The 13,905-nt window shown below is 40.0% G+C and overlaps 1 protein-coding gene across 3 annotated transcripts in view; it reads left to right on the top strand.

Moving 5' to 3' along the window:
• LOC127933211 (spectrin beta chain, erythrocytic) overlaps window positions 1-13,905 on the top strand; it is a 28,855-nt gene that overhangs the window by 11,469 nt on the left and 3,481 nt on the right. For all 3 annotated transcript variants that reach the window (XM_052530012.1, XM_052530013.1, XM_052530011.1), the window contains 26 exons: window positions 529-635; window positions 720-800; window positions 1,638-1,753; window positions 2,151-2,263; window positions 2,354-2,541; window positions 2,646-2,763; window positions 3,167-3,325; window positions 3,460-3,762; window positions 3,901-4,051; window positions 4,177-5,047; window positions 5,149-5,286; window positions 5,375-6,134; window positions 6,322-6,524; window positions 7,247-7,337; window positions 7,441-7,587; window positions 7,790-8,059; window positions 8,173-8,397; window positions 8,522-8,611; window positions 8,805-9,089; window positions 9,233-9,363; window positions 9,486-9,690; window positions 9,872-10,095; window positions 12,932-13,082; window positions 13,243-13,487; window positions 13,575-13,713; window positions 13,807-13,891. In XM_052530012.1, coding sequence (XP_052385972.1) covers window positions 529-635; window positions 720-800; window positions 1,638-1,753; window positions 2,151-2,263; window positions 2,354-2,541; window positions 2,646-2,763; window positions 3,167-3,325; window positions 3,460-3,762; window positions 3,901-4,051; window positions 4,177-5,047; window positions 5,149-5,286; window positions 5,375-6,134; window positions 6,322-6,524; window positions 7,247-7,337; window positions 7,441-7,587; window positions 7,790-8,059; window positions 8,173-8,397; window positions 8,522-8,611; window positions 8,805-9,089; window positions 9,233-9,363; window positions 9,486-9,690; window positions 9,872-10,095; window positions 12,932-13,082; window positions 13,243-13,487; window positions 13,575-13,713; window positions 13,807-13,891 — 5,596 coding nt within the window. The remainder of the gene's footprint in view (window positions 1-528; window positions 636-719; window positions 801-1,637; window positions 1,754-2,150; window positions 2,264-2,353; window positions 2,542-2,645; window positions 2,764-3,166; window positions 3,326-3,459; window positions 3,763-3,900; window positions 4,052-4,176; window positions 5,048-5,148; window positions 5,287-5,374; window positions 6,135-6,321; window positions 6,525-7,246; window positions 7,338-7,440; window positions 7,588-7,789; window positions 8,060-8,172; window positions 8,398-8,521; window positions 8,612-8,804; window positions 9,090-9,232; window positions 9,364-9,485; window positions 9,691-9,871; window positions 10,096-12,931; window positions 13,083-13,242; window positions 13,488-13,574; window positions 13,714-13,806; window positions 13,892-13,905) is intronic.

Raw genomic sequence — 13,905 nt, 5'->3', positions numbered from 1 at the left:
TTTTTGTATTGTGTCTTTGGCTAATTGGAAAAGCTTACATTTATTTGGTTGATTCAAAAAGCTTATATTTATTTTTAAATCTATTATTTTGATAGCAGGATATTTTTAGCCCAGCTACTTCAAACAAAATACTCTGCTACATAATTCAGACCCTCAAAAATGAAAGGAAAAATACTGGAATGGGAATTGTTGACTGCTCTTTATTCTGTCTGGTTCCCACAGCGATGTGCAAACTATTGAGATATAAAAAGTCAGGATCTAAATAAAGTAACAATGCCTCTGCATATCCAAGAATGAATGTCCAAGGGCGAATTGCAGTTGCTCTTCTAATTAATGTGAGATTTAGAGTATGGTACATGAAATGTCAACTGATAGGAGAATTTACTGTTTTTATTATTGCAATTAACAGAAAGAATGTCTAGTTGACAGAAATACAGTAAGAGTGACAGAAAGATGTATGAATATAATTTGAATGTGTATGTGGGATTAATTTCAGCTTTTGTTCTTTCTTTCCTTATGTGGATACAGATTCAAGACATTATAGTAGAGACAGGACAAGCTGATCAGACAGGCCGGCAAGAGACCCGCTCGGCCAAAGATGCACTACTCCTGTGGTGCCAGATGAAGACTGCAGGGTACTTTAGTAGTAATGAAGCTATAGCTTCATGAGAAATTTATGGTTGCTGATTAATTTGACTTATGTCGTTTTGTATCTGCAGGTACCACAATGTAAACATCACCAATTTCACCACAAGCTGGAAAGATGGCATGGCTTTTAATGCTCTCATTCACAAACACAGGTGATAAATATCAAAAATATAATGTACATATTAAGACAAAAGATAGCTTGTGGAGACTATCTTATCTAGCTTAGTGGTTAGGAGACATGCGTTGACACATTGAGCAGATGTTCTCATATGTTTCTTCTAGACACCACTGAGATTACATGGAGAGCAACTTTAAACCTTTGTGTAATCTCATGATTTCTCTAAGAAATAAGATTAGCTTTCTTTCTTATAATCTCATATGTATCATTTCCAATCACAAACTGAAAGTAATTTTTCAAAATGAACATTCACCCTCCAAAATCATGTTATTGATTAACAAAAAGTTGACCTTTGAATTAAACCTCCAAAGCAATCACTGAGAAATGAAATTGAAATAATAGCAATAGATATGTACACTGGACCACAAAACTTAAATGTAAATGTTTCGAAATTGAGATTTATACATAATCTAAAAGCTGAATAAATATGCTTTCCATCGATGTATGGTTTATTAGGAATGGACAATATTTGGCCGAGATACAACTATTTGAAAATCTGGAATCTGAGGGTGCAAAAAAATCTAAATACTGAGAAAATCGCCTGTAAAGTTGTCCAAATGAATTTTTAGCAGTGCATATCACTAATCAAAAATTAAGTTATAATATATTTATGGTAGGAAACTTACAAAGTATCTTCATGGAACATGATCTTTCCTTAATAGCCTAATGATTTTTGGCATTAAAGAAAATCAATAATTTTGACCCATACAATGTTTTTTTGGCTATTGCTACAAAAATATCCCAGGGACTTAAGGTTTTGTGGTCCAGGGTCACATATAAACCAAATAACTTTTTAATTCCACTGCATCAGGCCAGATCTGGTGGACTATGGCAATCTACAGAGGTCCAATCCCACCCACAACCTTCAGCAGGCCTTTAATGTAGCTGAAAAAAACCTTGGTGTCACCAAGCTCCTGGACCCAGAAGGCAAGTAACACCTACTGAATATTAAGCCAAAAATATATGAATTAAACTCCCATTATCCACCTTTGTCTTCGTATAAAAATGGGCGCAGCCATTTGTAAATTCTATGGGTCTGGCTTCCGGTCTCGACCATGTCCAGTTATTTTTAGCTGTACAGAACCACTCGTTTTGGTGCTTGATATTAAAAATGGGCATGTCTTACCATATTATTTGAAGGTGTTGTCTTAATTACAAACACACTGGTTTATAATGCAAACAGTTTTACTGTTTACTGCACATTGTTATTCTATTGTTATTTCCCTATAGCGGCTAATGAGCCGGAAGTCTGTCCAATAGGCCTACTTCTGCGTTAAAGAAAAAGATGGATAGAGAAAACATCTTTATATTCTATTGTTTACAGATGTGTTCACTGAGAACCCAGATGAGAAGTCCATAATCACATATGTTGTTGCATTTTACCACTACTTCTCCAAGATGAAGGCTCTGGCAGTTGAGGGCAAGCGAGTTGGAAAGGTGCAAAATTTAAGCGAGTCCGCTCCCATGTGAATTTTATGTGTGTAATGCAAGAGGACATTTGCATTGATCTATACTTATATTTTCCAGGTGCTAGACCAGGCCATTGAAACAGAGAAGATGACTGAGAAGTATGAGACATTGTCATCAGACTTGCTAACATGGATTGAGCAAACCATCATTGTCCTGAACAACCGCAAGCTTGCTAACTCCCTTACAGGTGTCCAACAGCAATTGCAGGCTTTCAACTCTTACCGTACCATGGAGAAACCACCTAAGTATTTCATTTATGGCTATTTATGAACAAATTTCTTTTTTTGTAGTAAGCAACCAACTGCTAAGCAACCAAATTTGAATTACTTTTTTAACTCTAACTCTTCAGGTTCCAGGAGAAAGGCAACTTGGAAGTACTGCTGTTTACTATCCAGAGCAGAATGAGGGCCAACAATCAGAGAGTCTACACCCCTAAAGAGGGTGCACTTGTGTCTGATATCAACAAGGTGAGATGCAAAGGTTAATGCTGCATTGAACTCGGGGTGTATGATTTTCCAACCTCCAATTAGGCAAGGTACATTATAATTCCACTTGAAATTTATTAACTTATATCGGCAAAACAGACTTTGCCTTTTTATGTTATAAACATTGTACAGTAGAGTATGGTGGTTATCTGGTGAGATAAAGTTGGAATATCCCATATCTGACTTTAAATGGGGGCACATTAAGCTCCAGCAATAATATCAATCAATTCATGGGAAACACTGTTATGAACCAAACAGACACCTGTTAGTCCCAACCACTTCAAGTAAATTTTCTGCAGAGACAATGACAAAGGTTGAACATAGTAGTAAAACAAGTGGTCTGAGAGACTCTGAGCTGTTTGAGTGTGTGTGCCTTTGTTCTCAGGCATGGGAGAGGTTGGAGAAGGCAGAACATGACCGTGAACGGGTCCTAAGAGATGAACTCATTAGACAGGAAAAGTTGGAGCAGATGGCTCGTCGCTTTGACAGGAAGGCAGCTATGAGAGAGACCTGGCTTCTAGAGAATCAGAGACTGGTTTCACAGGTAACTCACTATCCACAGCCTTTGTCTAAAAGATGAAAGGTGCAGCGAGCCTTTATTTAGATACCCATCATTTTGTAGTTGCCATCACCTGATGATTGAAATGAATTATCATAATTTTGCTTTCTACTTTGAAGGATAACTTTGGCTATGACTTACCAGCAGTTGAGGCAGCTAAGAAGAAACATGATGCCATAGAGACAGACATTGCTGCATATGAAGAACGGGTTCAGGCACTGGTTGCCCTGTCTAAAGAACTGGAAGCAGAACGATACCATGATGCTAAACGCATTGATGCTAGAAAAGACAATATCTTGAGGCTGTGGGACTACTTGCAAGAGCTCCTGAAAGCTCGTAGAGGTCGTCTAGACAAGAACCTCACCCTTCAGAGAATCTTCCAGGAGATGCTCTACATCATCAGCTGGATGGATGAAATGAAGGTAGGAAAGACAATTGAGTATACAGTGTGGTTGATTTATATATTTTGTTTGAATATTATGGTTGCATTGTAAGTCGTGATTGAAGCAAAAATATATTACGTTATTCAATCAATTTCTTATGTGACATTTGTTCTTCAGAGTCGACTCTTGTCCCCAGACTTTGGAAAACACTTATTGGAAGTGGAAGACTTGTTGCAAAAACATTCGTTGCTAGAAGCTGATATAGCAGTGCAGGCAGAAAGAGTACGATCCGCCAATGCGGCTGCTCTTAAATTTGCCAATGGTGACAGTGAGTACAGTTGTACCCTTGTAATTTTCTGTTGACTTGAGTGATGTAGTTGTGTAGTCTTTATTTGTTTAATTTGTTACACACACGGTTCATTGTTATTTTTATATTTGCTCTTAATTGTCTAGGTTATAAACCATGTGACCCACAAGTGATCCGTGATCGGGTACAACACTTGGACCTGTGCTACCAGGAGTTGTGTGCTCTGGCATCTCAGAGAAAAGCCTGTCTTGAGCAGTCGCGGCGACTTTGGAACTTTTTATGGGAAATTGCAGAGTTGGAAAGCTGGATTCGGGAAAAGGAGCACATCTTCTCCTCTCTTGACTATGGTAAGGACCTGACCAGTGTGCTGGTACTGCAGAGCAAACACAGCGTCTTTGAGGATGAGCTTGCTGCCAGACGGGACAACTTAAAGCATGTGATGGACGAGGGGCAGAGCATGATTCAGGGCTCGCACTTGGGTTCCCCTAAAGTGCAACAGCGCATGGATGAAGTGCGAAATCAGTGGCAGCAGCTGGAGGAACTGGCTGCCTTCCGTAAACAGAATCTGCAAGACACTCAATGCTTCTTCCAGTTTCAGGGTGATGCTGATGACCTAAAAGCCTGGCTGGTTGATGCTATGCGTCAGATGAGCAGTGATGACATTGGGCATGATGAGTACACTACGCAGCGACTGCTCAAGAAACACCGTGACTTAAGAGATGAGGCTGCTAAGAATGGAGCCATCATTGACACGCTATCCAAACAGGCCAATGCACTTCCTGAGGAATTAAGGCACACACCAGACATCCAGGGGCGTATGAATGATATCCGGGATATGTATATTGAGCTTTTGACCCTCTCAGACCTGAGGCAGAAGAAGCTGGATGACACCATGGCTCTTTACACTATCTTTAGTGAGACGGATGCTTGTGAGCTCTGGATGGGCCAGAAGGAGACATGGCTGGTTGGGCTGGAGACACCAGAGAATTTGGAAGATCTAGAAGTTGTACAAAACAGGTATGGCTCTTGGTTTTGTGAACCCAGAGACAGTCTGTTTCATAAACTGGGAAACTATTCCAATTTATGCCACTGTGATAAAATGTTGTGTTTGTTTGCAGGCTAAGCATTCTTGCTCATGAAATGGGTAATATGCAGGCTCGGGTTGATAACATCAATAAAGCAGCCAAACAACTTGAAGACAGCAGACATCCACAAATAAAACAAGTGAAAGACTGTCAAACTCGTCTGAATAGAAGGTAAGGGTTATAATCCTGGATATGAAAGCCTGTACCAATAAACAATACTCTTAATAATCTGTAATGTTCCTTTTTTCTGTTCTTAAAGATGGGAAGCTTTTAAAGCAATGGTGGAGGATAAGAAACATAAAGTAGATTCAGCCCTCAGCCTACATAACTATGATCTTGAATGTGATGAGACCGAGTCATGGATAAAAGACAAAACAAGAGTCATTGAGTCAACACAGGACCTTGGGAATGATCTGGCTGCAGTCATTACCATTCAAAGGAAGCTCTTTGGAATGGAAAGAGACCTTGCTGCCATCCAAGATAAGTTGGATTTCCTACGTAATGAGGCCCAGAAGCTTGTGAAGGACCACCCAGAAAATGCTTCTGATATATTTGCCAGACAGAAAGAGTTGGATGCTGCATGGGACACCTTGAAATACACCCTGAAAAACCGAGAAGACTCTCTTGGGGAGGTCAGCAAGCTGCAGACCTTCCTACAGGACATGGATGATTTTCAAGCCTGGCTCTTCAAGACACAGAAGGCTGTTGCATCTGAAGACATGCCTGATGGTTTACCAGAGGCTGAGCAGTATTTCAGTCTTCATGATGCTGTGAGGGCTGATATGGATGGCCATGAAGAAGATTACCACCGTGTGAGAGACACAGGAGCAGCTGTCATTCAGGGCCAAGAAGATGATCCTCAGTACCAACAGCTAGAGCAGAGGCTGGTTGGTCTTGATAAGGGATGGGATGAGCTGCACAAAATGTGGGACAGCCGCAAGAGCTTCCTAGATCAGGGTCTCGGCTTCCAACAGTTCATGAGGGATGCCAAGCAGGCTGAGGCCATCTTAAATAACCAGGTATACATACCTACAATTTTAATCTGATGTTCCTTGTAATGAAAACAAGGGGAAACCCAAACCTTGCCAGTATTGCTTCCTGCTTATTATTCTCTTCCAATAACCTTCAATTGCAGTTCCATAATATTGTTCCTCCCTTTAATTTGCCATGTCTCTTTCTGTGTCTTTTTCCTGTACTTGTTAAAAGGAATACACTCTAGCCCACATAGACAAGCCTGACACCCTGGATGGAGCAGAGAAGGCCCTGAAGAAACACGAGGACTTTGTTACCACCATGGATGCTAATGAGGAGAAGATACTCAACACACTGGAGACTGGTCAGAGGCTGGTGGACAGTGGAAACCTTTACTCAGAAAGGATCAATGACAAAATGGGCTCTATTGAAGATAGGTCTGTTTTTTTATATTATTTAGCCTTTTTTACATCCAAGTTCAGACATACAACATCATTTACATACAACATTGACCTAGCATATGAACTATCCACTAAAATAAATGTACCTTTTCAATCCAATTTCCTTGCTTAAAGAGACAGAAAAAGTATATAATTCTCTTTCAGTTCAATAGATTCCAGAATCCCACATAAAAAAAAGAAAAAGAAAAAAAGAATGCAAAAGTTATTGCTTTTTAACTATTACTTAATGTATCCTCTGGACCGGTATATAAAATGGTATGACAAGAACATTTACATTTAATTGACTCTTGTCAACTCACAATGTCAGTGTAATTCAGAAAACAACCATATTTTTTACTCAAAGTTCATGTTAATGCATTCATGAATTTGTGCTTTCTTTGTGCTGAATTAGCGGTGTGTGAGAGAAGCATTATACTGTAAAGGAGTAGCCTGCATTTCCCCTATTAGCCCAGGCAGTCTGTAGCTCCTTAAGATGTGTGTCTGTTCTGATGGGTATTGATCTCTTTGTGAAAGTATATCTAATCCATTGGCTAATGTTGCTTTTTTTAAAGTGTTCTCTCTGCAGTGAGAAAATGGTAAAGAAAAAGCCATTTCAATATCTGTCAGTGTTCACATTTTACCATATAAAGTTCTTACACCACTTTCCACTTGAGATCAACCAGTAAATAACCCATGTATTTGTGTGTTCATGTCTTTAGGTACAACAAGAATCGAGACAAAGCCAAGGAAGTCTCAGGGAAACTGAAGGACAACAGGGAACTTCAGCACTTTCTTCAAAACACCCAGGATGTGAGTAATGCTTTACTCAATAGACAGATTTGCTTCTAATATGAATTACATTTTCTTTGTGACCTTTTCTCTCATTCAATGAACATTTACTTCTCTATTTTAGCTTACACTATGGATAAATGAGAAAATGCTGACTGCACAGGATACATCATATGATGAGGCTCGAAACCTCCATAGCAAGTGGCAAAAACACCAGGCCTTCATGGCAGAACTAGCATCCAATAAGGATTGGCTTCATAATATTGATAAGGTATATATATAGCCATTTTAAATGAACCTTAATAAAGCACAGCAGTTGAGTTTCCGGAGTAAAAATCCCATATCCAATCTCCATATGGGACATATTTTACTATTTTTTTATCAAATGATGTAAGATTCTGCTGAAGCCCTAGTATCAATGTGTTGAAATGATTGAAAAAATTAATATGTACTTTAAACCATGCACTTATTAGGAGGGACAGGAACTGATGGAATCCAAGCCTGAATTTGAGCCCATTGTCACTGATCGTCTTGCTAAGCTTCATGAACTATGGGATAAGCTGGAGAGCACCACACAAGAGAAGGCTCGGCTTCTTTTTGATGCAAACCGTTCTGAGCTGTTTGATCAGAGCCTGGCTGACCTGAAGAAATGGTTGGCTGAACTGCAGCAGCAGCTCCAGGGTGATGTGGATGAAGAAGTAAAGGATCTTACCAGTGCCAACATCTTACTGAAAAAACATCAGGTGTGACATTTTATAATTTTTTTTCTTGGAGCCAACTACTGTCTGTGCTTTGTCTTTCCATATTTGGTGGCAATTTATAGAATACTGCTTAAATCTGCCCTATTCTCCCCTAGATGACAGAGAATCAAGTTCGGGATCGTGCACGAGAGCTTGAAGAACTTCAAGAAACTGTACAGCAGCATGCTTCTCTTAGAGAGGACCAACCTGAGCTTGAAGTTGAGCAGCAGACACTTCAGAGAGACTTCCAGAGGCTCCTCACACCTCTCGCTCAACGCAGGGGAAAGCTGGAGGCTGCTAAGGCAGTGCACCAGTTCTTCAGAGATCTTGCAGATGAAATAGTATGTACTAAAATCACAGTTATCCATAAATCCAAACGACAGCTTCTCGGAATTCATCATTAGATTTTGTTGATCTTTCTTCTTAAAGAACTTTTACATAAAAGCTTTGATTTGTTCTCCTCAGCTCTGGGTTAATGAGAGGTTACCAATGGCAATGTCAGAAGATCATGGCAACAATCTTCAGACCGTCCAACTTCTGCTCAAGAAGAACCAAGTGAGTAGTTAATATTTTCCACTTACCCACTAAAATTATATCTAATTATCCAGCGTGGACAACATGACTTGAGAACATGGACTAATTAAATTTATGGTTTATTTATATAATTTATATTTAGTTTACCATGTGATTACCCCCTTTCATATACCCCACCAACCCCTTTCATATAATCCTTTTATATCCTGCACAGTCTCTTCAAAAAGAGATCGATGGCCACCAGCCACGCATTGATGAAGTGTTAGAGCGTGGTCGGCGCATGGTGGCAGCAGCAGAAGGCAGTCCAGAAGAAGAACACATGTCTGAGGAAATTCAGAAGCTTCAAGAGGTGTGGGCAAAGCTGCAGGATGAGATGGACAAACGGAGAGCACGGCTCTATGGCTCTAATGAGGCCCAGCAGTATTACAATGATGCAGATGAGGCTGAGGCCTGGATAGGAGAACAAGAACTTTATATGATCTCTGATGAGAAGGCCAAGGTAAAACTTTGATAGACTGCAAAATGCTGTCTGTCTTAAAAATCTTCAAAATGCCAAGTTCTGTGCTGGCTACAAGTTTTGTGTGCAATGAAAAGCTATACTAAAATAAATTGTCTGTGACAATTAATCTCTCTGGGTTGTAGGATGAACAGAGTGCAATGATCGTGCTGAACCGACACCTGCTTCTGAAGCAGGTAGTGGATGACTATGCACTCTCCATCCAGCAGCTGGCAGACCGTGCCCAGACGATGCTGGCTGAAGAGCACCCAGATGGGTAGAGTCTTTATGTATTGTATATTGAGTAGAGTGGGCCAAAGCTGAACTGAATCCTAAGACACCCCAGTTTATGTTAAAAAAAAAACATTAATATTACTCTTTATTTGTCTGTATGTGAAGTGAGGCCATCATCCGGAGACAAGGACAAGTTGATAAGCAGTATGCTGGGCTGAAGGAGCTGGCAGAGGACCGTAAAAAGAAGCTGGACCACACATATCATCATTTCTTACTTAGCCGTGAAGTGGAGGATCTTGGTCAGTGGATTGCAGAGCGTGATGTGGTGGCATCTTCACAAGAGATGGGACAAGACCTTGACCATGTGACGGTAAATAGGAACCTACCCCACATTTACCATCTCTCATGTAAAAGCATGTGCATGTTTTGACATGTCAAATGTAAGACTTTATAAGATATTAAGTATTAAGATACTTAGATATTTAGTAATACTTACATTTTAGATCAATATAATTACAATCATTATGTTTCTAATTACATCAATATTTTAGATCCTGCGAGATAAGTTCAGGGAGTTTGCACGGGAGACAGGGACAGTGGGTCAAGGACGTGTAGACACTGTGAACCGGATCATAGATGATCTGATTGAAGCAGGACACAGTGAGGCAGCCACCCTGGCAGAGTGGAAGGATGGCATCAATGAGAGTTGGGCAGATTTGCTGGAACTAGTCGACACTCGTGCCCAGCTACTCACAGCCTCCTATGACCTGCTTAAGTAAGTACAGAAGAATTCAATAGACTAAATGTCACTAAGTGCAGTGCTTTTATCAGATCATATTATTCCTTCTGACTCACTGTATCTCACACAATAACAAGCTTAAAGGATTAGTTCACCCAAAAATCTAAATTATGTCATGAATGACTCACCCTCATGTCGTTCCAAACCTGTGAGACCTCCATTCATCTTTGGAACACAGTTAATGATATTTTAGATTTAGTCCGAGAGCTCTCAGTCCCTCCATTGAAACTTTGTGTGTACGGTCTACTGTCCATGTCCAGATAGGTAAGAAGAACATCATCAAAGTAGTCCATGTGTCATCAGAGGGTCAGTTAGATTTTTTTGAAGCATTGAAAATGCATTTTGGTCCAAAAATAGCAAAAACTATGACTTTATTCAGCATGGTCTTCTCTTCAGGGTCTGATGTGAGAGCGTTCAAAACACTGCAGTTTAGTGATATCCGGTTCCCAAATGAATCATTCTATGTAACTGGATCTCAGTTCACCAAACCGAACTGAATCGTTTGAAACGGTTCGCATCTCCAATAGGGTTGTGCCGATAGACGATAGTATCGTGTATCGACGATAATCAGAGATATCGACATAAGCAGATTTCTCTGTCGATAATCAAGACGATATTAGGCTCATTCTCCTATTAATGTATTAGATAATAATAATAATAATAATAACTATTATTTTTATTAGGCTGCTTATTATAATTCAGCTATCAAACTGCCCAGCTATTTCACTTCATCCCCGCATTTCACACACAGACGCACGCATTTCACACACCGCACGCGCGCAAGCGCAGGAGGACTAGAGCATGTAGTCACTGAAGTTGTCCGCTTTGACTCGGATAACTCGTTAAATCCATGAAATGATATAGATAGAAAAGGAGGAGTTGGTGTCCCACACATTTAATGGCTGCTACATGGCATCGTGCTCTTCTCAAACATGAGAGATTAACTCTTTCTTGGTGTTACAAATAAAGTAAAGACAAAATATTAACAAGGTGGCAGAGCGAATTTATCATCCATAGTGGTTCTCAGGTAGTCCTTCTCTTAAAGACTGATCACTTAATTTATAACACTTATATCACTATGTGGTGATGACGTAGAGGGACTATGTGAGAACCACTATGGATGATAAATTCGCTCTACCGCCTTGTTATTATTTTCATGCACTCCAAACTATAATGTGATGCATCGTTTCGGCCGTAACAAAGTCTCCATCCACAAACAGACATACATTGTCTCCAAATACAAGGTATTTCATTGCACTTTATCACGTAATCTGAACGGCCTATATATGTGCAAAATTTTAAACGAGCCCTCCCTTACAGAGTTTAATGCCACCGTTATGTTAGAACGCATCTCATTCTCTTTTCTGTGGCGGTGTGTCGGTCTCGTCATGAGGCGTGCGGTCCGGAGTGCTGTATGACTGATGCATCAGTTCAATTCAGCATTACTCCAAATATATGAACTTAACTGTTTTAATTACTTTATATTTAACGTGTTCGTTTATGTCCAATATTAGTGTTAAACTGTTGGACTTTAAATTAAATCTACTATTGATTTTCACCGTTTACGGGCTTTATAGAACATTTTAGACTGATAACTTCCGTGCGCAGATTCGGCAAATTTGTCACAGGACGATATGACAGTTGTGTCCGACTATATATGAACTAGCTGTTTAAATACAGTATTTTTATATTTAATGTTAGTTTATCAGTATGTTTGAAAGTATATTTTTTTTATTATTGATGATTCCATAGGCTCTCTCTCGTGCACCTGCGAGGTTTAAAACACCAAATAGTTATGCTATGATAGGAACAAAGAGTCTCTCTCTTGCTCCACCCAGGCATGATATTATTGTGTATCGTCGATCTAACGGGCTGACGATATGACAATTTGAAAAATAACCATATCGCCCAACACTAGTCTCCAATAAGCATTAATCCAAAAATGACTTAAGCTGTTAACTTTTTTAATGTGGCTGACACTCCCTCTGAGTTCAAACAAACCAATATCCCGAAGTAATTCATGTACTCAACCAGTACACTGACTGAACTGGTGTGAAGAGAGAACTGAAGATAAACACAGAGCCGAGCCAGATAACGAACGAAAGATTGACTCGTTCTCAAATCAAGAACCGTTTCTGTCAGACACGTCCGATTCGAGAACTGAGGAGCTGATGTTACTGCGCATGTGTGATTTAGCGTGAAGCAGAATGACACACAGAGTGTCTGAACCGAACTGATTCTTTTGGTGATTGATTCTGAACTGATTCTGTGCTAATGTTATGAGTGCGTGTAAACAGAAGGCTTGAATCAAGGGCAAACATCACAAATGACGTCATTACGTCGAGCGCGAAAGAACCGGTGAACTGTTTTCTTCAACCGGTTTATTTAATCAAACTGTCCGAAAGAACTACTGGTGATCCGAAAACCGATGCAACCGGTTCTTGACTCGTGACGAGTCAATATTTTGTTTGTTATCTGGCTCGGCTCGGTGTTAACTCGGAGGGAGTGTCAGCCATGTTAAAAAAAGTTAACAGCTTAAGTCATTTTTGGATTAATGCTTATGTTAACGTGAACCGTTTCAAATGATTCAGTTCGATTTTGTGAACTGGTTCAAGAATGGTTCACCCAAATCTTTGAGGTCTCACGGGTTTGGAATGACATGAGGGTGAATCATTAATGACATAATTTTGATTTTTGGGTGAACTAACCCTTTAAGAAACAAGATTATGATCACTTAACATTATCTTGACCTGTGTGAGGTGTTGAATTCGACTGGAAAACATTACCTAAAATATTCTGTGAATTCGGTCAGGTATTTTTATGATGGGAAGGAGCTGGTTGCTCACATTGAGGAGAAGAAGAATGAGCTTCCTGAGGATCTAGGAGAAGACTTCAGCAAAGCAGAGTCCTTCCACCGAATGCATGCTGCATTTGAAAGAGTCATCAGTGCCCTTGGCAAACAGGCAAGGAAAACACATGAAATGAACATTTGTTTGTCATAATAAGTTTCATGTTTTCACCTCCTTGTGGCTTGTACATATTCATTAGCCAGTGGCTTGTATAGAAAATCTGAAAAGTTATTTCTCAAAAAGTTAGGGATTTTTCATATCGCTTTCTTTGCAGGTGAAACAGTTCCAGGAGACTGCAACTAGACTATTTGTCCAGTATGCAGGAGATCAGGCTACTGCTATTCAAGTAACTGAAAAAGAGGTTGTGGAGACCTGGAATGGTCTACTGGCTGCTTGTGCAGGCAGGAGGAAGCAGCTGGAGGATACAGCGGACAAATTCCGCTTCTTCACCATGGTGAGAGACCTGCTGGCCTGGATGGAAAGCATTATTCAGCAGATAGAAACACAGGAAAAGCCACGGTATGAAAATATATCGTTGTAGCTATCACAGCAGAGATGTCAATGTTGCTTTTTGTGATGAAATTTGTTTCTTGTTGTCCAATGAAGAGATGTCTCCTCAGTGGAGCTCCTGATGAAGTATCACCAAGGGATCCGAGCTGAAATTGAAACGCGTGGGCCAAAGTTGAATCAGTGTGTGGAGCTGGGTAGGGCTCTCCTAGAACGCAGGCATAAGGACTCTGCAGAGGTAATCGGACATGGAAGGTAGCAGGTGTAGCAGTTTGCCACAACAAAGTATCCTGAAAGCATCCATTTTCATTTACACTTCTTGTGCTCACAGATTAATGAGAAGCTTATGCATCTAGTAGAGAAGAGGAAGGAGATGATGCTCAAATGGGATGAAAGATGGGATTGGCTTAGACTATGTAAGTCCACAAAT

This window comes from Carassius gibelio, chromosome A17 (genome assembly GCF_023724105.1).
Source record: "Carassius gibelio isolate Cgi1373 ecotype wild population from Czech Republic chromosome A17, carGib1.2-hapl.c, whole genome shotgun sequence".
Taxonomy (NCBI): domain Eukaryota; kingdom Metazoa; phylum Chordata; class Actinopteri; order Cypriniformes; family Cyprinidae; genus Carassius; species Carassius gibelio.
Note: the sequence above shows the minus strand (reverse complement) of the source record. Positions and strands in the feature narration are given on the sequence as shown.